The sequence below is a fragment of the Haliotis rufescens genome, unplaced genomic scaffold (assembly GCF_023055435.1).
Source record: "Haliotis rufescens isolate VD_foot unplaced genomic scaffold, xgHalRufe1.0.p SCAF_7, whole genome shotgun sequence".
In the NCBI taxonomy this organism is placed as follows: Eukaryota; Metazoa; Mollusca; class Gastropoda; order Lepetellida; family Haliotidae; genus Haliotis; species Haliotis rufescens.
In genome coordinates this window covers 59,716,061-59,741,397 of record NW_025964361.1, presented here as the reverse complement: position 1 = coordinate 59,741,397, position 25,337 = coordinate 59,716,061, and the positions used below count along the sequence as shown (strand labels likewise).

General features: G+C 39.0%; 2 protein-coding genes across 2 annotated transcripts in view; both read left to right on the top strand.

The window, feature by feature from the left end:
• The window catches only part of LOC124147532, a 159,542-nt gene that overhangs the window by 7,147 nt on the left and 127,058 nt on the right, over positions 1–25,337 (top strand). Inside the window, exons 3-8 of the mRNA XM_048387368.1 lie at positions 15,870–16,013; positions 16,968–17,177; positions 17,421–17,618; positions 20,411–20,542; positions 22,928–23,071; positions 23,962–24,105. Of these exons, the coding sequence (XP_048243325.1) occupies positions 15,870–16,013; positions 16,968–17,177; positions 17,421–17,618; positions 20,411–20,542; positions 22,928–23,071; positions 23,962–24,105 (972 nt within the window). The remainder of the gene's footprint in view (positions 1–15,869; positions 16,014–16,967; positions 17,178–17,420; positions 17,619–20,410; positions 20,543–22,927; positions 23,072–23,961; positions 24,106–25,337) is intronic.
• LOC125376054 (multiple epidermal growth factor-like domains protein 10) overlaps positions 1–25,337 on the top strand; it is a 184,177-nt gene that overhangs the window by 122,976 nt on the left and 35,864 nt on the right. The gene's annotated exons all lie outside the window — the stretch shown is intronic.

The window sequence follows — 25,337 nt, the reverse complement described above, 5'->3', positions numbered from 1 at the left end:
ATCATCACAGGACACGTTAATGTACGACCTCATCGTGCATGGGTCGTTGATGCCTTCTTAGTGCAAGAGAAATCGGTTGTGGCCAACCAAGTCACCAGACTTTAACTCTATCGAACACATGTGGAACGTGCTGCAGATGCAGACTAGAGTGAATGAGTGAGTATGGATTTATGCCGCTTTTAGCAATATTCCAACAATATCACGGAGGGGGACACCAGAAATGGGCTTCACACATTGTACCCATGTCGTGAATCGAACCCGGGTCTTCGGCGTGACGAGCGAACGCTTTAACCACTAGGCTACCCGACTGCCCCCAACAACTCTACAGGAACTTGTCAAGGCCCTTACAGATGGGGAGGGCAACCTGCCAGTAACCATCCAGACAGTTGCTGGGCATAAGACGACCGTTGTGCAAGGCTGTGATCGCATCACATGGATCATGTACCCGCTACCGAGGTTGTTGTTTTGGACAACTCATTCGTTTTTTATGTTGTCGTTTCAGTTTTGATCAGATAGTCCCCATTTGACCTGTGATCTGACTGATTATTAGTCACATGATGTCTGCTGGCATCGTGTGGTAATTGGCAACGGACTTTTGTTCACTAAATATATCTTCACGCAATACTGTCTTTGGCTATTTCAACAGATGCACACAATTTGAGGTATTAACTTTAAAAGTGGTGATCCGTAGCACATTTTGAGTATTATATATGGCGTTATGCCTTTCACCAACTGTATTACATGCAATGCAAGTCAAGTGCTTAAGTAAGTTTTAAGCGATAACTAATGTTTAAATTATACGCGATCACGAGCCGATTGTTTACGAACTTGATATAGATTACTTGACCCATAAAAAAGTAAGTGTATACTTGCATGTAGCCATATAAAGCTGTCTTTATGTGCAAGGCGACTAAACTATGTCTTCACCCTTCCATTCAGATATGCATTCAGAAAGGCATTTTCCTCTCACATGATCACAAGACGAACCTCCTGCACATTTTCTTTCTGAACAAGTCATGCTGCAGTTAGCTCAATAGGTTCCGTTTTAATTTGGACATGGAAGCAATGAGTCACTTTTCTTTGTAAAACATGCATCAAGAAACAAACAAATATAATATATGTTTGACGAATGCTTCCCTAGTTTGTACATGGATTATCAGATTAACACGACACAGATGAGCACCGGTTTGATGCTTACAGGACAATGATCATGAACACTTCAACACAGGTAATAAATCAGCTAACATAACATACACAAACTGCATATTAATCACTAAATGACTCAAAACAGACCATGACAATGTCATTTAGAGATTAATATCCTTGGTAACCTTCAGTTAAACCGATCATCACAGTTTGTTTGACTCAAAGTTATACTTCTTACAATTCCTCTTCCGTTCCACACATACTCCACGCATAATATTTTTCTTCTTTTTGGGAAGAGTATAAAAATGAAGTGTATATCTTCCAAGTGTGGCCCTGTTGTATCTGTCAGGAAGCAAACATGAAACCGGCAATATGCTACACTGAGGGCTCAAACTACACCTTCTACTGGCTGTGTTGACACGAACACTGAAAGCTGGTTCTGGATAGGAAAGTGGTCATGGTTACTTGGACACATCTAAAGAAGCTATAGACTCTACTCAAAGTTCGTATCAAAGGGATGCAATGACGAGCATATGTACGGGGGGGGGGGGGGGGGGGGGGGTCGTCGTGGGTAAGTTAAAAAATTTAGAGAGCATTTAACTGTTATGGGGCTTGTCTACATACATCCAGAAAGATCCCCCATATACACAAACTCATATGAAAACGGTATAGATGTGCTTGGGCAGAAGCCATTACATTTTTACCATGACTTTGGTGATTGGTAAATTGTATTTTGATAGGTGACGTAAAAGCTCGTATCAGAACTTTAGATGACTTCATTCTAGATGATAGTTCCAATTATCTCCCTTTACCTGAACAAAATACGCCTGATTTGTTTCATCTTGATCGATCTACATGTGATAATATTAATGAACTGTTATGGATGCTCACTGATTGAGCTTTGCAAAATGTTTCACATGCATACTATCAATGGAAGAAACATATCTGGTATTCTAAGTAATTACACCATCGTGGCACACTCGGATACACGTTTTGTGGACAAGTTTCTAGCGTCAAGTCAGATGTTTACCAACATAGTCTACTTTAAAGTATAGTCTCGCACAGCATCGGACCACGTGCACATGACTATTGTGTGTAGTTCGAAACATCAACAAGGAGTTTAATAAGATTGAGCAAGCTTAAAGGCTAGCTAGCATGGTACAAATCTTGTGATGCTGATATGACAAATTACCTTAAAGAACTACAGGCGATGGATTAGATTCATAAATTCCTTATAGTTTCCAAGAAGATGTCAATTTAGCAATCAATGCCATGGAATACATCCTGAATTGTGTAAATAAGTCTTTTAATCTCCTATATAAAACCACTTTTCATTAAGATGCTACAGTGCTATATGTGGACAAGGGAGATATTTTTTATGAATATACAGCTATATCGTTTCGTTTCGGTGTAGATACGAACACTGTTATCAAGCAAGTGATGTACAAAAAAGTGGAGTAGGTAGGTTTTATTCATGCAGATCATTGATGTTTATACAAGGTTCGATGATGATGGATTTGTGATAGAAACATTTCTGTGCATCACTTGCTATCATATATCTGTGTTTTGGTTAGTCAAGAGCCTCATCTTCTAGATGGCATTTCTTTTTCCATCATATTTCTGACTGCCCCACGAGTGACACCATGTTGTCAGACATACGTGTTCGAAAAAACTATCTTAATTAATGTCCTGGGTGTCGTTGTTCAAAACAACCTCAGCGATGCAATGGACGCCAGTCCATGTTAAGGTATGGGAGTTATGATCAATGTGGATGCAAGACAACAAAACTAACACACATCAACAGGGTATATTTCGTGACGTTTAACGTAGTACAGTTTATAGTTAGAGCCATGGCTTTAATAACAATTGGTGACAATTGATGACAAGTTGGTGACAAGTTGGTGACAAGTTGGTGACGGGTTGGTGACAAGTTGAAACGTCGACAAGTTGATGAGGTTCAGAAAACTACAATAAACAATAGCTTTCTGTAAATTCAGAAACATTTACCAATTTCCTAGTATTTAACACATTCGAAATTACATCCAAATGAAGCAATAAATACATTGACTACATTGAAATTATGCAAAATTACCAAGCACACATTTGCAACCATAATGTAACAGTTGTGTGAAATATCTAAACAATTTTGCACTAAATTAATATTTTGGCATATATACAATTTCAGGGTGTTCAGAAATAAACATAAAACCTAACAATGAAAGGGAAAGGTACTCACATGTGTCTTTACATAGTTCAAATATAGCAGGCAGTAAGGTGAGAACCTGGCAGCATGGAGGTCCAATACACACTGATGAGCATGTGCTTCGAAATGCATGAGCTTTGAAGAGGTCGTGACATGACCTGTGAGCTTTGACATTGCACATGAAGGTTAAGGTCATGAGGTAGTGGAAAGTTACTGAGAATATGTAAACATTGCATACACGTATCTTAGAATTGATAAATATATTACGTGGAAATTGAACTTTAGAACATAAGTGTAATAATAAAGTGTCTTAATCATTGGACCACCATGGATAATAAGTTAAATCAGTTGTAACAATTTTAACTTGATTTCATGTCATTTCACTAACAGTTCATACTTTGAAACATTAGGAAATCTTGCATCTACACACTCGGCCTCTTAAACATACTCACGGTGTGTTTAACAGCAAAATACAGACCTACAAAAATGCAAGATGACAATGTCATTAACACGACGTCAAATATACATTTTAATCAATTGTTTGAGAGAAACGAGTAAAACGAGTTTTTGAATAGGTCTTCGCAGTTCAGAGTCATTGTTTTCAATATGACACTCCTGACATATCCGCTTTTATCAGCCTCAGTTCGGTCACATGACCCATAGACCAAGTGCTTCGGGGAAGTGTATCATCTTTTATGAGCACGATATCGTTCAATTGGAAATTGCGGTTTGGAGTGTTCCATTTTTGACGTTGTTGTAGTGTTACAAGATACTCTCTTTTCCAACGTGACCAGAAGACATTTGCCAGATATTGAATGCGTCTTCAGCGTTGACGTGCATAAACATCGTTTAGCTGAAATTCGCCAGGTGGGGGAATAAAGACTTTTGATTTCATCATGAGAAGGTGATTTGGCATGAGTGGATCAAGATCATCAGGGTCACTAGAAACTGGAGTAAGAGGTCTTGAATTCAAAATTGCTTCTACCTCACATAGGAAAGTTCTGTGTATTTCATCATCCTGTTGCTGACAAAACTCATGAAGTAAAGGATTCAGGACAGTGCGGACAGATGTGATTAGCCTTTCCCACACTTTCCCATATGACTTGCCTAGGGTGGATTGAAGTTCCATCTAATGTCTTGCTGAAGCAGATGAGAATGTAACTTTGACTGATCCAAGTCATCTATTGCATGACGAAGTTCCCTGGCACCGCTTTTGAAGTTTGTTCCGTTGTTACAGTGGATTTCTTTAACTGGACCTCAACGAGGCAATGAAGCGCCGAAGAGCATTAATGAAGGAATCTGTGTTCAAAGAATTTGCGGTTTCGATATGAACGGCTCTACTGAGAAGGCATGTTAAAAGTGCACCATAACGTTTGACATACTTACGCCCTTCTTTCACAACATGTGGCCCAAAGAAGTCAATACCTGTAAATTTGAAAGGAGGCGCTGGGTTGACATGGTTGGATGGAAGTTCTGACATTAGTTGTACACTTGTAGGCATTTTATATCTCCTGCATACAACACATTTGTTGAGTACTGACCTTACAGCAGAGTTTCCGTTTGGAATCCCGTATGTTTCTCTTAGGCAGACAACACATGATTACGACCTGCATGGCCAAGTTTATCATGGATCTGTTGAATGATCAAGGTAGCTAAATGGCATTTACGGGGCAAGGTAATTCGATGTTAGACAAGATCAGGCACTTTTGCTTTGCTTAAACGACCACTAACTTGCAGTAACTATCAGCATTGCCAGCTTCTTCTGACTTTACCATTCCAGCATATTCATGACAATCAGAAACTGGCCATTTGTCTTCAGGAGTTCCAAGAAACTGTGGTCCATCAAACCAGAGTGTTGACTTGAGAAACTGCTTACAACCTGAGCCTCTAGAAGCAATATCTGCTGGGTCACCTTTTGAATCAATGTACTTCCATTGCTGGGGCTCACTGTAATCTCTGAGTATCTTCACACGGTTTGTTACAAAAACTGGAAATCTGTTCCGCTCATTGCTGATATAGTGAAGAACGGTTGTGGAGTCGGTGTAATAAGTGACTTTATCAATGCTGATGTCCAACTCATGCAACAAAAAATGACCAAGTTTAACTGAAGCTGTAGCTGCTGTTAGTTCAAGCCTTGGGATGGTCAGAGTTTTCAAAGGGGCTAGCCTGGCTTTGACTAGTAACAGAGCAGTGTGTATGTTATCTTGGTCATCACATAGTCTAAGGTAAGGTGAACATCCGTACCCGGTAGTGCTAGCCTCAGAAAAGATGTGCAATTGTCTGGAAACAATTGTGCAAAAAGAAGAAGGCTTGAGGCAGTGTTAAACAGTTAAGCCTCTTAACAATTCCAACTCTTGAAGCCATTGTTCCCATCCTCGTTTGTGCTCAGTGCTGACTTCATCATCCAAGCCTAAGGACTTGTCCTTACAAAAGTTTTGGAGGATCTTTTTGGCAGGTAGCAAGACTGGTGATACAAGGCCTAAAGGATCGTACAAGACAGACATTGTAGACAAAATTCCTCTCCTTGTCATTGATTTCTTCGGCAAATCTACAGAGAATTTGAAACTATCTGACTTTATATCCCATTGCATACCAAGTGCCCATTCCATTGGAATGTCATCATAATTCAAATCGATTGTTTAGATTTCCTTAGAACAATGTTCTGTGGGAATGGATGCCAAAACAGTTTTGCTGTTACTAGTAAATTTGGTAAGATTTAAATCCCCCTTCTGCGCATGCAGATTGCAAATTGGTTATCAGCTCAACAGCTACTTGGTTGTTTTCAACAGACTTGAGACAGTCGTCTACATAAAAGTTCCTTTCTATGGTTTCGATAACGTTTGAGTCATATTTTGACTTTGCATTTCTTGCAGAAGCTTTCAGTGCATAGTTTGCAATAGTAGGAGATGGCACAGTTCCAAAAGTGTGAACTGTCATTTTGTACTCCTTTGAGTCATTGTTCAAATCGCCGTTAGGGCGCCACAGAAACCGGAGAAAGTCTTGTTGTTCTTTAGGCACTTTCACCTGGTGGAACATTGCCTCCACACCACCCATAAAAGCAATATCATCCGAGCGGAATCTTGTGAGGACACCAATCAAAGAGTTGGCCAAGTCAGGACCCTGTAGCAGAACATCATTAAGTGAACAACCATCAAATTTAGCACTGCACTCAAATACGACGTGAATCTTATTTGGCCTTTTTGGGTGACAGACACAATGATGTGGTAAATACCAAGTTTTACTTTCTTGTCGGTGCAGTTCATCTTCGGGGACCTCGCAAGCATATCCCTTAGACAATATGGTGTCCATAAATTTGACATAATCTTTAAGGTACCTGTCATCTTTTAGCATCTCTCGCTTTTGCCAAAGGACGCGTTTAAAAGCTTGTTCCCTGTTACATGGGACTGGAGACTCATCTCTAAATGGCAGAGGAATTTCAAAATGGCCATCAACGAATTTGAGATTTTGTTCAGTGTCTTTCATAAAACGACGATCTTCAACAGAATAGCCTCGTTCGTTTGGAGTCGATCCAAGATCGTGCTCATTGAAGTCTAACTCAAACAATTTCAAAACCGTTTCAGGAGCAATGCATTCTTTTGACTTTTCAATTTCTTTCAGAACAATTCTATTACATACTAAAGTGGTGTTGGAAAGATTGTGTTTGAGCTGTATTGGACCATTATAGTCTGGTTCAAAATTATTGTGAATTTTAATGTCATATTCTTGAAAGGAAGCATACATAAAATATCAATATTGACAAGTGTTTAACATTGAGGTATGGTCAAAGGGAAGCAACTCTTCTTCAATTTTAGAAGTTGCAAATTAGCGTTATCTCCCTTGATTATTGAGCAGACGACTTTTCCTGATATATGTCAGAAATGAGTGCAGAGGAGAAAAGAAGGTTGATTCTACAGCTCCATGATGAAAGCATCACTGATGCTGCTACATTAGCAGAGGGCACAGACACTCCTCTTTCTACAGTGTATAGAGTTAAGAATAATACTGAGAAAGGTTCAGGAATTGAGCACAGAAAAGGAGCGGGGAGACCTCGAAAACCGGTGTTTGGTGATCGTGTGAAGTTGGGTATTTTGGTTTCTAAATACAGAAGGGTGAGTATCTCAAATATCCAACATGAAATGGTAAATAGAGGGACAGTAAATGTATCCAAATCTAGAGTAAGAAGAAATTTGATTGAATTTGGATGGGAAAAAAGAAAGGAATTGCCTCTCCGCTCTTGAACAAGAACACAAGGATAGACGTGTAGAGTGGTGTTTGGCGCATGAAAACTTTGACTGGAACAGTGTTATTTTCACAGATGAGAGCTCTGTATGGGTGTATCCTAACAATGTTAAAATGTGGACAAAATGTCCTTCCGTTCCATTGTACCAGAGACCAAAGTACAGTCCGAAGTTTCATGTTTGGGGAGGGATATCTTCACTTGGAACGACGCCCATGTGTGTCTTTGAGTGTAATTTAACCAGTGAAAGGTATACAGACATTTTGGAAGCTCACCTGATCCCAAATGCAGATGGTTTTTTTTATGGAAATACTTGGATTTTAGCAACAGGATAATGACCCCAAACACCGCAAGACATGCGCGACAGTGGTTTGTGGACAACAATGTGACCGTTTTGGACTGGCCTAGCTACAGCCCGGACTTAAATCCTATATAAAATGTGTGGGGACTCATGAAAGAGTTGGTGAACCAAAAGGGATTGACAAAAGTTGATAACAGGAAGCACGAGGTGGTGCGATATTGAAACTCTCTCACCCACGAGACTCTAACCTCTCTCATAGGAAGTATGCCCAATCGTATCAAACTGTTTGGAAGCAAATGGTGGTCTGATAAAATGTTGATGTTACTGTGATGTGATTGAAGATGGTTTGTGCTCACTTAAAATATGTTGTTTTGTTGTTTGTTTGTTTTTTTTGGGGGGGGGGAATTTTCATATTTACAATTTAAAAGATTTTTCAGTTCTCAATAAGTATGACTCATACGGTTATTGTCTAACCATGCATATAAAGAACTGCAAAAGGTCCTTCACCTAGGGGTGGAACAACTTCTAATGGCTGTAACGCAAGTGAACAGTTACTGCCTATCAGTAAACCTATGTTCAGATTAGGCATGTGTACTGGTAAGATGGTTTTAAGATGAGAAAATTGTTCAGTAGTTCAGGCTTTGGAATGTGATCATGATCTACGGGCATAACATCTTTGGAAAATGTGCGGGGCAATTCTACATGCTGCGTGTCGTCAAGATCCGAAACCACAAGGTCATCTACAGCAGATCCCTTGACAAAATCTATACCATTCATTGTCTGAAGCTTTAATACAGTAGGCGAACGCTTAGCACCAAATCGATCTCGTAGATCTTCCGTGATAAAGCAGCCTGTACTACCGCTATCCAACATGGCATATGTAGTGATAACCCGATTACATCCCTTCTGTTACACGTTTACGGGAAAAATAGGCTGAAGAACAGTTTCGATACAGTTGTTGGACTTTGAAGCATTACAACTTGCAGCATCATGAACCTGTTTGACAGGAGTATCATCGCTACATTGCTTGTTACTACTTTCAGACTACTTCGTTTGGCCTTTTCAGTGGCTGGAAGTTATTATCGTGCATAGCGGTAGGACTACAGGTTTTGCAAGTGCGTCTTTTTAGACAACCTTTGGCAGAGTGATTGAGGCCATAGCAACTGAAACATCGGTTAGTTTCCTTGAAGAAGTCACGCTTCTCGCTGAGAGACTTTTGTGCAAAGGATCAAGATCTTGAGGTTGTTTGCAGAAATAACAAGTTGAAGAAAATCGTTTACCTTGTGAAGTGTCATTTCAGTTGCTAAACTGGTTGACTGATTCCTGTGAGACATCTGCTTGGCCTTGTTGTGGGTCCCCTTGTGATATGATGCATCGTGTAAGTTGATCAAAGCTTGCTTACCGAACGTTGGTTCGTTCGCCGACTTGGCTGCAACGCCTATGAAGTCGACCAGGTCTGGAAAACAAATGACGTGGTTTCGAATCCTTGCTTGGGTTACTTGATCCAATCACTTGGTCTGCAGATACTGCGGAAGCTTTAAGACAATTGCTTGCATAAGTGGAGCATGATTAAGAACAAGCATGTGTCAAATGTTTTGCATTACATGACAACATTTAATCAGGAGAAAGGAGAACTGTTTAAGTCCCACATAGTCATCAATTTTCAATACGAGCCATGACAGAATTATGTTCAAGTATGCTGTAGAAACTTTATATTGGTCACCATATTCTTTCATCAATAAATCTCTTGCCTTGCTGTAGCCAGTATTTACATGCATGTAGAGACATCCAGAAACAAGATCCTTTGCCTCTCCCTGCAACTGTTGATCTAGGTAGTAAAGCCCATCAGCATCGGTCTGTGTGTGTGGAACAATCCAGGCATCGAACGCCATCAAGAAAGCGGCAAATTCCGTTGGGTCACCTTTGAACTTGGGACTCCCGGTTGTGGTAAAAACATGGCGTTGGCCATGTGTCTTTGAGACTGTAGGAAAACATGGTTTGATGAATGAAGTTGGTTATCAGATACGTATTCATGATCTTGAACAAAGTTATTTGAAATATTCCTATTTTCTGACAGAAAGTAATTTGCATTAGGATCTAACCTTGGTTGCGAGGACTGACCAGTGTTGTAATGTACAGGATTGGGACAAGGATTCGATAGTTCCCAAGATGGCTGGTCAGTGCAGTGATTCGCAGGATTGGAAATTATTGGCTCATCACGCATATCAGGTTTAATTTCGGATGTAAAAGGATTGTGGTCATTGTGGTCTGTACCTCGTATCTTTACCTTCATCTCTGTTGTTGACTTTACCTCAGCATCGGCGAATATCTGTTCTCTTGCACTGGTCTTGGCGATCTCCATGTCGAGCTCAAGCACTTTCATCTCCAACTACATTTCATGCATGGATGTCTGGGCCTGTGTCATCGAATGAAGCATGGCCTTTTCTGCACGAAGCTCAGCAAGTTTCGCCTTCTCAAAAATATGAGCAGACCTAGTAGAGCAAATGGTAGACTTTTTAGAATTAACTGAACGCTTAGATAGCCCACTGATTACAGAATTTTGTTTTGAAATGGATTCTCTGTTAACTTGATCAGACAACTCACGTTCTACACTTTGGATCCAACTCACGACCAAATGAGCTTCATTTAGCTTAACCACAGCATGCTGAATACACTTCACTTTCTCCTCATGAGTGTCAAGTTCACTGGAATAGAGCTGGAAGATTTTTTCGTAACTAGAAAACAAAGCAGCAAAATTATCAAGAAAAGATTTAACTAAATGCAAATTATCATGATTGTTCATAAGAGAAACAAGTTCATTTTTGCTCTGAGTCAACGCAGAAAGAGCAACAGTACTCTTGTTTTGCAGCAGACGTAAATGTTCACTTTTGCCTTTCTCCGTAAGAATTCTGTCGTACTGTGTCCTTATTCTCTTCACCTCCCAGCATGTCCCAGTCTTCGTCCTCTTCTACAGGATTGGAAACGTCCGAGTATTCCTGCATGTCTCTTGTAGCCATGACTCTTTAACTTTCAAGAATACAGATGTCACTTTCCAACAATTAACACATGTTGTGCGATGAATTCCTTAACGGTTAAACGTTAAATCCCTGTACTGTTAAGCAATAAACAGTTCAAAATCAACTTCAAACGTATCCCGGACTGTAACTGATAACAGTTTTGAACAGTCTAAGATGTGTGTATTGGCCTCCATTACGGTAAGACGTTCAATATACTGCCATTTTACAAATAATTACACCCTACTGTCTGTATTTTTTTCTGAACTAATGTGGATGCAAGAACACACAACTAACACTCGCATCAACAGGGTTTATTTCGTGACGTTTAACGTAGTACAATTTATAGTTAGAGCCATGGCTTTAGGAACAATTGGTGACAGTTGATGACAAGGATGTGACGAGTTGGTGACAAGTTGAAGCGTCGACAAGTTGATGAGGTTCAGAAAACTACAATAAACAATAGCTTTCTGTAAATTCAGAAACATTTACCAATTTCCTAGTATTTAACACATTCGAAATTACATCCAAATGAAGCAATAAATACATTGACTACATTGACATTATGCAAAATTACCAAGCACACATTTTGAACTATAATGTAACAGCTGTGTGAAATATCTAAACAATTTTGCACTAAATTAATATTTTAGCATATATACAATTTCAGGGTGTTCAGAAATAATCATAAAACCTAACAATGAAAGGGAAAGGTACTCACATGTGTCTTCACATAGTTCATATATAGCAGGAAGTAAGGTGAGAACCTGGCAGCATGGAGGTCCAATACACACTGATGCGCATGTGCTTCGAAATGCATGAGCTTTGAAGAGGTCGTGACATGACCTGTGAGCTTTGACATTGCACATGAAGGTAAAGGTCACGAGGTAGTGGCAAGTTACTGAGAACATGTAAACATTGCATACACGTATCTTTGATTTGATAACTATAACGTGGAAATTGAACTTTAGAACCTAAGTGTAATCATAAAGTGTCTTAATCATTGGACCACCATGAATAATAAGTTAAATCAATTGTAACAATTTTAACTTGATTTCATGTCATTTCACCAACAGTTCATACTTTGAAACATTAGGAAATCTTGCATCTACAATCACCTTAGCGCTTAGATCGCTTTGTAACAACGGCATCCAGGTGTATACATGGGCCGAGTGTCGTAAGGAGTTCTGTAATACTTTGAATTCTCACAATGTGTGCTACTGGTATGATAAATTGAGACTTCTGTAGAAGTATGGCCAAGCTCTGTTACAAGCTGCCTCTAAATTGAAGTTGAGTGCTACGTCTTCTTGGAGATGTTTAACGGGAAAATCGTTTAATATAGAATAACATAATAGTAAACAGAGGGCCCCGGCGAGCACTATGAAGGTACAAAATGATTCTTTAATCATTTTCGCAATAGATATACAATCACTAGAAATGTGTGTACTTCACTGAAGAAAAAAACGCTACATAACTTTGTAGATCACTTGATAACAGTCAATTATTTTGGAAGCAAGTTAAATTCATACACATGTGTTGTACATATTAGCCCAAACATTTGGTACGTATATCTTCAGGATTTGTTTGAATGAAGTTTATGATGCTATGGATAAAGCTGCACCTCATAATGAACTGGAGTCCGCAATTACAGAACAAGAGATACTAAATGGTATACAATCTTCACAGAAGGGTAAATCATCAGGTTTAAATACTGGAAGTACTTCATTCAATAGGACTTGTTCAACAGGCCAGTTTCCACATGTTTTGGAGTAAAAGTGTGATGGAAATACAAGTTTTTGAATGGCAAAAGTTATTATCGTAATAACTAAAAGCTTTTTTCAACAGTATCAAAATAATAACATAATAACAAAATATATAACAGACAAGCAGGTTTTTACGCCAGGACATACATCAATTGATAACTTGTTCACACTGACTGCTGGTATAGAAGAATATTTTAAGAAAACTTGACGTTCCCTGCGTCTTTTTTCAAAAATGCATTTGATTTTGTATTCAGAAAATAACAACTTAAGCATGTTCTCGACAAATATGGTATACCTATTAATTTTGATTATGATTCAGTCTATGTATAACGATATAAGGGTGGTAACGGTAGTTTTAATAAGTGGTTTGATTGGCCTGTCCCTGGAATGAAGCAGGGTTTATTGAGCCAAGTTTATTGTTACTTTATATTAATGAGTTGGCTCCTGAAAGTCTTGATACATGTCGAAGAGAAAAATAATTTTTGAAAGATTTACAAAAAATGTTTCTATTAAGGTTTGCTGGTGAAGATATTTTTATTTCTGATAGAGTAGATTAGCTACAAGAGCAACGGAATATGTTCGATGATAATTGTTTAGCATGGAAATTAAATGTCAACCTGTCAAAAAACTAAAATATAAGTGAGATTGCCAAACAGTTTTGAGTGGTATATTCATTATGATATTGTAGAAGAACAAAAGTACCTTGGACTGTTGATCATGACGCCCATCTTTAAATTTAACACGAGCAGTGTCAAATTTGGCGTCAAATGGAAACGGTCACGTTTAAATGTTCTTAATGTGGCCTGGACATGGGGAAAATTCCTATGATAATATACTTCAAAATATGTAATTAAAACATTAAACCTGTCATTCTGTGTGAATGCAAAATAAGTGGTCATCAAATATTACGTGTACAGGTACAGATACTTGCGCTGTCTCGAACCTGTGACTCAGTCCCTTTGACTTTAGATTTTTGTCACGAAGTTGGCATTTGTCACATCAACAGCTTCGAGAAGCGCAAATAAGCAATTCACATAGTTGTTGGAAATTCTCCCATATACAGGCTGTGGATCCTGAATAAAGTAAAAAACAGAGATCTATTGTCAAACTTGTTTTCGTTCACAGACGTCAAGGGCATTAAGTGCAATTAAGCATTTGTCCCTGACATTTTATTGTTTTGTTTTTTTAATGGATTTTTTATATAAATTAAACACCAAGACCACGTGCAACTCATTCAGCTATTCTCTTTCCTACACGTAATACATGTACACATGTACACATGGACATTTGTCACAATTTTTTATTGTCAGTTCCTGCGTAATTACTTCAATTAGTCATTGCAGGAACGTCATGTGTTCTTGCTTAATGATGTATGCAGTCGTATTGCTATGGATCTACAATACTGAGTCTGTTACTTGATCTGGCTTTCTGGCTGTCTATCCATTCCTCGCTGTCTCAAAAGTCCGGATCCATCCTTACAAAGCCCCCGAAAGCAATACATACCAAATAAATATTAATACGACAATCAGTCCAACGATTAATTCGCCTTATGGCTACCACAAACATTCAATTCAATTCAATTCTTTATTGTATGAAAGGCCACAGGCCCATATACAACGGAGTTACATAACATATTTTATAAAATACAAAGTCAAGGTAACAATTCACTTCGTAACAAAAAAGCATTATGTATGTACAAAGCCAGTTGATGTTGTGTTATAAGATCCTTGCAAGACAGTAGTGAAGACAATCTTTTAGCATTAAAATGAGATAGAGACCACTGCGGTAAGTACTTGTCTCTTAGATTTTCGTATATAGGGCAAATAAACATCTTCGACAACAATGTCACAAAATGGGCATAATCGTATCGATTTCTCAATAGATGAAAATCTCCCTTTGTTAATTTTTAGATCATTCAGGCCAAGTCTGAAACGAATAAGGGTGTTACGAGAATTCCTGTACCGTAAATTTGATAAATAGGATTCTGGTTCAAGCAATGACTTGAATTGGCGATAAGTATCATATCTTGAACTTTCATAAATATCTGAATGCCATTTCTGATGAAACATGTCAATGGCACGCACGCGAAAGTACTTAATGAAAGCATTTGCATTACCAATTGTCTGGGACAGCCAAATGAAGGCAAAGCCATATGTAAAAAGCAATGTACGAATACAAGAAGCCCATGTGTTCTTTCCAAGATTGTCGAGGTGTACGAGCATGTTGTAGGCTTTCTTGGGTAAACGGTGTTCAGGCATTATTATTATTTTACACCAATACTTCAAACAACGAGTGTAGGATCCAATGTACCATCGGAAATCTCACGCATTCTCCATAAACCATATTACTTGGTGTTGACATACCAACATTCAAAAACTTTTTACAAGCGAGGAGATGAACCTTTTCAATTGTATAGAACTCTTTACAACCCCATATCTCAGACCCGTATAGTAAAATAGGTTGTATTTGAGAATCGAATAATTTAAAATACATTTTTGGTGAAATAACTCCGAGCTTAGACATAACAAAGTGGACTTGTAACAGAGCTTTCTTTGCTCTGTTTGTGAGATTAATTACTGACTTATTCAGATTCAGTGTATGGGTAAACAATATGCCAAGGTATTTGTATTCATGCACAACATTAATACATGTTCCTTTAAAAAAACATTTCTCTCTTGTGGCCACTCGACCACCTCTACGAAATATAACAATATTTGTTTTATCAAGATTAACACTAAGTTTCCATTTATCTGAATATTCCGAAAGTATGTTAAGCTGCTTCTGTAGACCAATAATAGTACTAGACATCAAAATCACATCATCTGCAAAAAGTAGCATGAAACGTTCTATTATATCAGGGGAGAGCTGGACGCCATGTCTACCAGACTGTATGATATCAACATATAACTCATTTATAAAAAATGAGAAAAGTATAGGACTTAAAACACATCCTTGACGTAAACCTATCGGACAATCAAAAAAGTCACTCTTAATATCACCACAGCGAACAAATGATTTTACATTTGCATACATTGATTAAATAATGACAAGCATTTTGCCTCCTAAACCCTTATTTTTCAAACACCTCCATATTATACCTAATAATAAGCAGTTCGTTTATGTCGGTCAATAGCCTTTTATACAATAACCATTTGAAATTGAACTTGAATATTCACCTGATCTAAGCTTGTTGTACATAATACAGGTACCAGCTGTCCAGGAGGAATGTTCGGAGACACCTGTAGCTACTCCTGCCACTGTACTCCTCCCTGCAACCAGACAACTGGAGTCTGCAACGGAAACTGTGATCGAGGCTGGTTTGGTGGGAATGGGCAAATTTGTCAGAGAGGTGAGTTTTCTTGGCACAAGTGTGTGTGTGTGTGTGTGTGTGTGTGTGTGTGTGTGTGTGTGTGTGTGTGTGTGTGTGTGTGTGTGTGTGTGTGTGTGTGTGTGTGAGAGAGAGAGAGAGAGAGACAGAGAGCGAGAGACAGAGAGGAAGAAGAATGTCTGCACCTATCTACCTTCTACAATCTTGGGTCTTATATACTTAGTATATAGGTGCCAAGCATCGAGGGGATACCATTCTGAAAACATTGAGTACCTACCGCAGCTCTCAACGCAATTTGCTATCTATTTTCACATTCAAGACATTCGACAGTGTCTTCATGCAAGATATTCATAGGTTAACTGACTTATTATTGGCCCTGTTATTCATTGCTGCTGCCAGTTATTTGACCCATTGTCTTGCCGCTTGTGAATGTGAGCTTAATCCTATGTGTTTCAATATAATATTCAATTATCTTGTGTCGTTATTTACTGATTTAGCAATTTACGTCTGCATGAACCGATTTCGGGGTTAACCTTCGTGTTTCAACATGGTGAATCACCTCGTAACAACATGCAGTAAAAAATCGAAACTGTTTCAAAGACTTGCATCCCATTTTTTCTTCCAAGCAGATAATACCACACTCACCCCATCTGTAGTTTGTATATTAAACCTTTCAGAGTTTACCACTAGTTATATCTATTCTAAAGCTACGCGGTTGCTGACACCATAAAGTGGCTGTTCAGGTGATGTTTCAAATGGTTTGAAATTGGATCTTTGATACTTCAACAAAAGTGTGTATCCTTTGGGATATATCCTTTAAACATTCACAATTAACAGTAACACTCAATTACTTTTGCAGATATTACATCTATTGAATCCACTAAGATCAATTTCCTAGGCAATTCAAATGGTACCTTTTCCCGTATAATTTACAAAGTATACGTTAATATATCTTCGTACTTATTTTCGTATAAGGGAACGTTGCCTTCAACAAGACAGCAACGTCGTCCTTCACCGACTACCACCGCTGGCCTGCAGACAAAGCTGTAGATGGGAACCGGTACCAGTATCTGAACGGAAACTCCTGTTTTCACTCTCATTCTGTGGCATCTAAAACTACGTGGACAGTGGACCTGGGACAGCCGTACAGGATACACGACGTCAGAATATACAACCGAGTAAATCGTATGTATTTTGCAGGATATTATGTCTTAAAACATTTTAGTACACGCACATCAGGAACAACGTGTTTCTGGCAAATGTCAACTGAAAGTGGTCACATGGTCTTATTTGACGTTCGCACGTTTCAGCAACAAGATGATAGGTGAACTGAATCATATCAAGTGCCATGTGATTAGCTATTTGTTATTGTTCAAGAGCACATTGCACCCTGCGTCAGTAAATCATTTATTTCATTGTATGTTTTAGATCCTCAGTTGATCAGGACTGCTGTCCTCTCCCTGAGTAACTCCAGCAGCTCCACACCAGGCGTCACCTGCTACACTATCCCCAATGACACAGCTAAAACAAACAACAGCGTGTACGACGTGCCGTGTGACGGCAAAGGCAGATACTTCACCATCGCACACAGCACACGGTTAAATCTGTGTGAGTTGGAGATTTATGGTATGGATAATTGCTCATAGCAGTAAACTGTGCGTGGTCACTGCCTTTTAACTCACAAATATTTGATCTATAGATATTACTACACTCATTCTCGTTAGATACCATTTTCTGTGGTATCTGGTAGAGCCACAGCGAAGTCAAATAGTACAGAAAGTTCACGAGTTTGGTAAAACATGTATCTAACAAGAAAGAGTGTGGTATTTTATTTATTCCCACATTAAATATGTACTGTTAATACATAACAACTTTCTGTCGTTAACAGACCAGTCTGAAACCGGTAGCCAATATGGTTTCGCATATATATTGATATATGCCCATATTTCTATGCATACGCATTAACAACATGTTCTGCTGTTGTGTGTGCAAACATGACAGCACCAACACTCAAGATTCTTTTGAAGACTATCTTCAACTTATGATAATTCAAGCGCATTGTTGTATGCAGAACATCTGTAAGAAAACTTAAATAGTCAATAAGTGCCGCGCTTTGAATCTAAGACCAACACTCGATCACCAACGGGATCCGGCTGTGCAATCAAAATGGTTCGGTTTCCTTGATCCATCAGGTGAATATATATCCCGTCCATACCATTTTGGAAGAGGGAAATCAAAGGGTTCGCCAAAGACGTTTATGTTAACTGAACGACCTCAAACTAGACGTGAAAATCAACAAGCTCAAGCCTGCTTGAATGACACCACCGGAATAAGAAAAGATACGCAACGTTTTACGCTAGAGATCAATAGGAAATTGTTCACATTTGGGATGTTTTGGGCCACAAAAGTCAGACACACTTCCACGGAGGGAGTTTTCGAATCATTTGTATCGGAACTGTTCACTTTGAGTGATGTGGTCATGCAATCGAGTATGTTCATTCATCAACAAATACTTTTGTCATGTTTGTTCTCTTAAAGTGTACGTAAAGTGAAAACATTTATTGTGATTCTTGTTCAAATATCGACCGCCTCCTAGGTCTGTAAGAGCAGAAGGTCCAGGGTTCGATCTCCGGCCGCGTCATACCAAAAGACGTTAAAAGATGGTAGGTGTTGTTACCCTGTCTGGCGCTCGGCATTAAGGGGCTAAAGCAAGGACTGGTCGGCTCGGAGTCAGTATACTGTGTCTGAGTGGGGTATTCATGTTAAACTGCGGCATGGTATCTCAGTGATGAGCACTATAAATCAACATCAGTCCGGACTAGTACAAGTAGCCACACACACACAAACACACACGTACATGCACGTCGCTATATAAGTGCAATAATCTTGAACCCCATTTCACCTCACCTCTTCAATTTTCCTGTGTACGTACACACGTCGTAATATACGTTATAAGTATTTAAATGTCCAAGTGAAAGTGCTTGATCGGAATCCAAAACATATGTATTCGTGGACTAAAGCTACCGGCGCAACGGTACAGCAGTGTTGGACAAAGGTTTTCATTGCATTAACGATGTCATGATCTGTCCAATTCTGCAAAGTTTTACCCACTCAGAGCACTATAAGTTCTCTTACGAATGACGTACACATTCCTACATTCTGTCTAAAATAAAACACAAAAGCTCTTATGGAATAGACAGGATTTCAATTGACAAGGAATGAAGTTTCAACATCCTTAGCTACGTTTTAAATGAGGTTCAGTGGAACAAACTCATAAAGATCCATCAGTCATCAATTATTCTTTATCGATTCCTTTATTGATTCTTTTGAATGCAAACCGTTTCAGTGTGAAGACCTTGTCGTGCAAAAAGAAATCAAATATGTACCACATTACCACTTACACATGAAAATCTTGCAAGTTGATATCAGAGGTGAGATGAACTGAGGTTGAACGCCGCGTTCACGATAATTGCACTTATATAGCGACGTGCATGCACATATGCATGCATGCATTCGTGTGAGTGTGTGTGGCTGCTTGTACTAGTCCGGACTTATGCCTATGTAGTAGTGCTAGCCCACTGAGAGACCATGCCACAGTTTAAAATGAATACCCCCACTCAGACAATATACTGACTCCGACCCGACCAGTCTTTGTTTTAGCCCCTTAACGCTGAGCGCCAGGCGGGTAACAACAAGTACCATTTTTTAACGTTTTTTGGTATGACTTGGCTGGGAAGTTGATATCAGAAGGTATGTATTGCAAGAAAATATGTACATTCTATCTGGTACGGGGTAAGATATATCAGTCGACTGACAAGTAGATATTAGATCCAACTAATTTGTAAATAATAAGATGGAAGAATCAATAATTGTTTATAATGACACGACAAAGGTGCAATATGGTCTTGTATTCTAACATCAGAATACAGCATTTGCTTGAAAGGGAGTCATACATGTCTAGTCGAGTTTTGAGCAAATGGTTTAATTCGATAATTATGGCGTGACGGCACAGGGTTATGGCTAGGAAAGCGTCACTGTTTGAATGATCCCTGTGAAGCATGAAGCGGTGACGCGACTGTAGACAAAGATGGCTGGGACGCGTGAGTGTATTCGTATTATTGGCGCTCAGACGAGGCTGACATAAAGACAAAGACATTCAGTCAGCTGTATCTGTGACACGAGACCACGGTTTCCGGGAGACAGGATGTGATGCCGATGGGGAGATTCAGTTTGTCCTGTGTGTCCTGGGGACTCTTGGCAAGGGTGGCAGGGACACAGGTGTGATACACGAGGAGATTCAGATAGTGGTGACTGTCCTGGAGACGGGGTGCCATCGGTGGGGCAGGATATGCTCACCTTTCCGCGAAAACCTGGAAAACCTTTGGAAACAAGGATATTCACTATCATCATATTTTAAGTTTGCAGCCCAGGTGTATTTGGCGATAGCTGCAATCAGTTCTGCCATTGCTTCCAAGCAGCATGTGACCCAGTCAGTGGTGTGTGTCCTGGAGACTGTAGACCAGGATGGCAGGGAGGCAGGTGTGATACAGGTGAGGAGATTCAGTCAGTGGTTTGTGTCCTGGAGACTGTATACCAGGGTGGCAGGGAGGCAGGTGTGATACAGGTGAGGAGATTCAGTCAGTGGTGTGTGTCCTGGAGACTGTAGACCAGGGTGGCAGGGAAACAGATGTGATACAGGTGAGGAGATTCAGTCAGTGGTGTGTGTCCTGGAGACTGTAGACCAGGGTGGCAGGGAAACAGATGTGATACAGGTGAGGAGATTCAGTCAGTGGTGTGTGTCCTGGAGACTGTAGACCAGGGTGGCAGGGAAACAGATGTGATACAGGTGAGGAGATTGGCAGGATATGCTCACCAATGTTTCAGTAGTGATCTTTTCATAATTATGGAAAATATTTTGTCGCTTTTATTAACAGTTATTGTTTGTTGAGGAGCATTAGGGTAAACTAGGAAATTTGAAATGATTTATTTCGTGAGACCTATGGGTAAGTATTTCAAAGTACATAAAAAACATTCGGACAAAGTCAGACCATTAGTTTGCAAAAGACACATTTAAGTCCCCAAACACGTTTTTAAACATAAAACGGATCACAGAAACACAACACAGAAGAAAGACTAAGTTGCACTGTCAAAGTCAAGTCAAAGATGTGTATTACATTTACGACCTCCAGCCCATATACATAGGAGTTATATATACGTTTTATACATTCGAAAAAATCCCTGTTGTTGAGTGTTCGTTTCTAAGAGAAATAGCATGTTGGACATATAAAGACAGTTGTAATTTGACAGCATCATTTTTCAAGAGAGAAGAGAAATAAAAGCAGATACAATATGCCTTGACAGAAAGCGTTCTGGTATTAACGTATTTCTTAGGTCACACTAAAAAGGACATACAATAGTAAGGCGTATTTCATGTTCGACAACTAAAGGGTATAATGGGCACAACCTCTTCCAGTGTTTCACTGGACAGTTTCTTGCCCTTTCCTCTTCAGTTGGAAGGATTGATGTTTTGGCATTCCGCTGTAATCAAACGCGTTAGTCAAAGTAAATAAAGTTTGACTGCCAAACTATGAGGTCACGGAACCGAAAATGATGAACACAGGGGCCGCAGTACAGGAAAAACAGGACGAATACTTATTTTGTGTAATGAATTTGTTTTGAATTTTCTGCGCTTAGTCTGGATACCTATAAGTTGCGAATTTTCAATATGCCCTCGTCCTCTTTGATCCACATGTACATGATAGGGTTACAGACTGAAAAATAAATTGTAAATAATGAAACAGAACGTTCTGGCTTGGAGGCCTACAAATAATAAGAGCAAAAAGGTATTTCACTTGAAGCCATAAACATTACTATTTTGTAATGTGTTCATGCCAACTATATTCAAACACTAAGTTAAATATTATTGAACTATTGTAAAATGTGCTGCTGCCTGATGATGGCTTTCATTTGAGATTCATGGGAAATAGCTTGTTCATACATTTACACAATAACAATTTAGAGAAAAATACTTCAAATGTTATCTCGTGTTATCAAATGTTTAACAGGTCATCTTCCTGCAAAATAACAATGAACTTTTTTATTACATGTATATACTTCAGTGTAAAAAACAGAGCTGTCAGAAGTTGAGAAGAGTGATATTTCTTTGCAGTGAACATAACACTTGATATTTAACTACTGTGATCATAACACTTAGATGGACCTATTATCTTTCAAGAATGACCTCCCCTCAAATTGTCTCCCTTATAATTAGTGTATGGCCCGCACACAAACTGTTGACTTCCTTTTAGTGTTAGTTCCACATTGACAAGGCAAAATGATGACAGATGATCATTTATTGAGTTAATGTTCAGGGAACTACTTTTTACTCGTAAATACAAGAGGTGGTGAACCGTCCCTGTGTGTTACGTAGGGAGAATTTACGTTTCAAGGTTTTTACCTTTGTAATGAAATAATTTGATTTTCCCGTAGACACTACACAAAAAGTATATAATAAATAGGATAGGATACGAGGATATCTCGTGGCGGGGGGAAAGGATATATATACACGAGTGGCTACAGAAACGTGATATTTCACTTGACACATGAAACATTCTATATGTGATGTGTTTATAACTTGGTGATTGCTCCACAGTGTGCTCATATGGAAGCTATGGGCCGAAGTGGAGCAACATTTGCACAGATAGGAGTTGTGCTGGATGCTCGTCATGTGATCACGTGTGAAGTGTTTCTGGGTGTGAAGCTGGATGGATGGGTGACGATTGCATAGAGGGTGATTGAAACATGTCGAAAGCGTATTCAATTGTTAAGCCTTCTGACTCTCCTTTATAAGTGACTTAACATACTATTCCAGCCATAAAAAATATTTAGCACTATACTTTTTGTAATATGTAAATGACATTGTGACTTCTCCACAGTGTGCTCAAAGAGAAGCTATGGACAGAACTGCACCAACTCGTGTACTGACAGGAAGTGTGCTGGAGACTCGCCATGTGATCACGTACGAGGGACATGTGTTTCCGGGTGTGCGCCAGGGTGGATGGGTGAAGACTGCAGAAAAGGTGACCATCTGAATAACCATTTTAATGTATTACTGACAATTTTTCAACAGTGTTATTAGCCTTTAAAAACATGTGGTAGTATCAGTAATACTTGTGAAGAACGAATACATATCTTTAGCATTCAGTGGTGTACGCTACCGCTGACAACCGTCTGTAAATATATGAGGTTTGAAGTATAAAAACAGCATTCATTAAAATAAATGTACCTTGTAATCAAGCCTTTATCTCGAGTCGAATGGAAATTGTTGCACCCCGTGATATTTGCAAGAAGATGAGGGCTGCATAAGTTTTATTTCACCTATATGACGTTTGCATTTAATCAATTCAATCTGTACCAGACAAACCATTAACTGATATAGGGAGCAATGTCTCACGCCACCCGGTACTATGTCCCGCTGTCAATTTGAACACTTAGCATTATCACCCTGCCACGGTCGCCTCATACGACAAGCATAGGTTGCGGGGACATGTATGAAGAAAAATGTTAACATAAATTGGCCAAATGTACCAGCATGAAATTCAAAAGAATGTATCATTTTGTCCAAAATCCACGTGTGATCTACAATGCAAATCACAAAGATACTAATTGATCCTACTATAAATACATGTTAAAACACAATTTAATCAACCAAACACTATGTTCCACTCTATTTCACCCCTGTATGGTGCCTGGTCATGGCTTAAGGTTGAGATAAACAGAAACAGATTGTTCATACATTGTAACCAATACCCATTTAAAACATTTCATATTCTGTTTATTCTGTTTAATCTTAACTTTGGACCGGTCTTAAATACGTTTTAAACTGGTAGTTATCATTACAATATTAGCATTAATATTATAATCATAGCAATATATATACTCTGTTCATGACATTAGGATTGCTCCGCAGGGTGCTCAAGTGACAGCTATGGACAGAACTGCAATAACTCGTGTACAGACAGGAAGTGTGCTGGGGACTCGCCATGTGATCACATAAGAGGAACATGTGTTTCCGGGTGTGCGACAGGTTGGATGGGTGAAGATTGTAGGGAAGGTAACCATCTGAATAACCATTTTAACGTTTTACTGACAATCTCTCAATGGTGTTATTAGCCTTCATAACATGTGGTCGTTTAAATAACTTTTGGTGCAAATAGTGATGTACCCAACCATTGGGGTTTGAACAAGCATTAAGACAATAAAAACAGCATTCATCAAAATGTATGCTTTACAAAAGGAAACCTACTATAACATGTTCAAAACAATGAGCCGTTTCGAAATCACGCAGAACGTTATAACCAATCATATTTTGTGTTGTAACAAATCATATTAAGCTAGAACCAGGTTTTGTATTGTATTAGCACCATTTCACCTTTATGACGTTCGCTTGTCTGTAATCGAGTCTGGACTAAACTCTTACTACCCTTTCACAGTCGCCTCTTATGAAAAGTATAGGTTACAAGACTATCTCTAAAGGACACTGATATCAAGTAAATTTCCCTTTGAAAATAACCTTTTTATTTAAATTCCACATGTGACGAAAATGCATATAACTGATATTTTGAATATGATAATAGGCATAACAATATTTAGCAAAAGGGTTCCAATGTGTTCGTGACATTGTGACATCTTCACAGCATGCTCAAATGGAAGCTATGGACAGAACTGCAACAACTCTTGTACTGACAGGAAGTGTGGAGGAGACTCGCCTTGTGATCCCGTCCGAGGGACATGTGTTTCCGGGTGTGAGCCAGGGTGGATGGGTGACGACTGCAGAGAAGGTGATTATCGTTGTTAACAGTTTGAGTTAAACATAGGAATATATATCGAACGTGTATTTCTCGACATGAGTGAGTATTGACACTCGCATCGGCAATATTCCAGCGATATAACAACTATCAAAAACGATACGAATATGCTCTGAGTATATCTTTGACATATATATTGAGATGAACTATTACTTAAATCCATTCATATTGTCCATGTCGGGTACAATTCATATGGCAGTTTCATGTTTACACAATAATGTTCCAGTCTGTGACATTGGACGTTACGGAGCTAACTGTGACAAGACCTATTCCTCCAGACACTGTGTGGGGGACTCTTCATGTTTCTCAACAGGGCACTGTGACTGCGGGTGTGTGACAGGATGGACAGGAGCGGACTGTGCAGGTAACTATGTAATGTCAACAGGAAGCTAAGGCTGTGAGTGAAGAGTTGGCAGTGGCTGGACGGTAATATAGAAAGGTATTTTGTGTTAAAAAGGTTTTGAATATCTGTAAAATA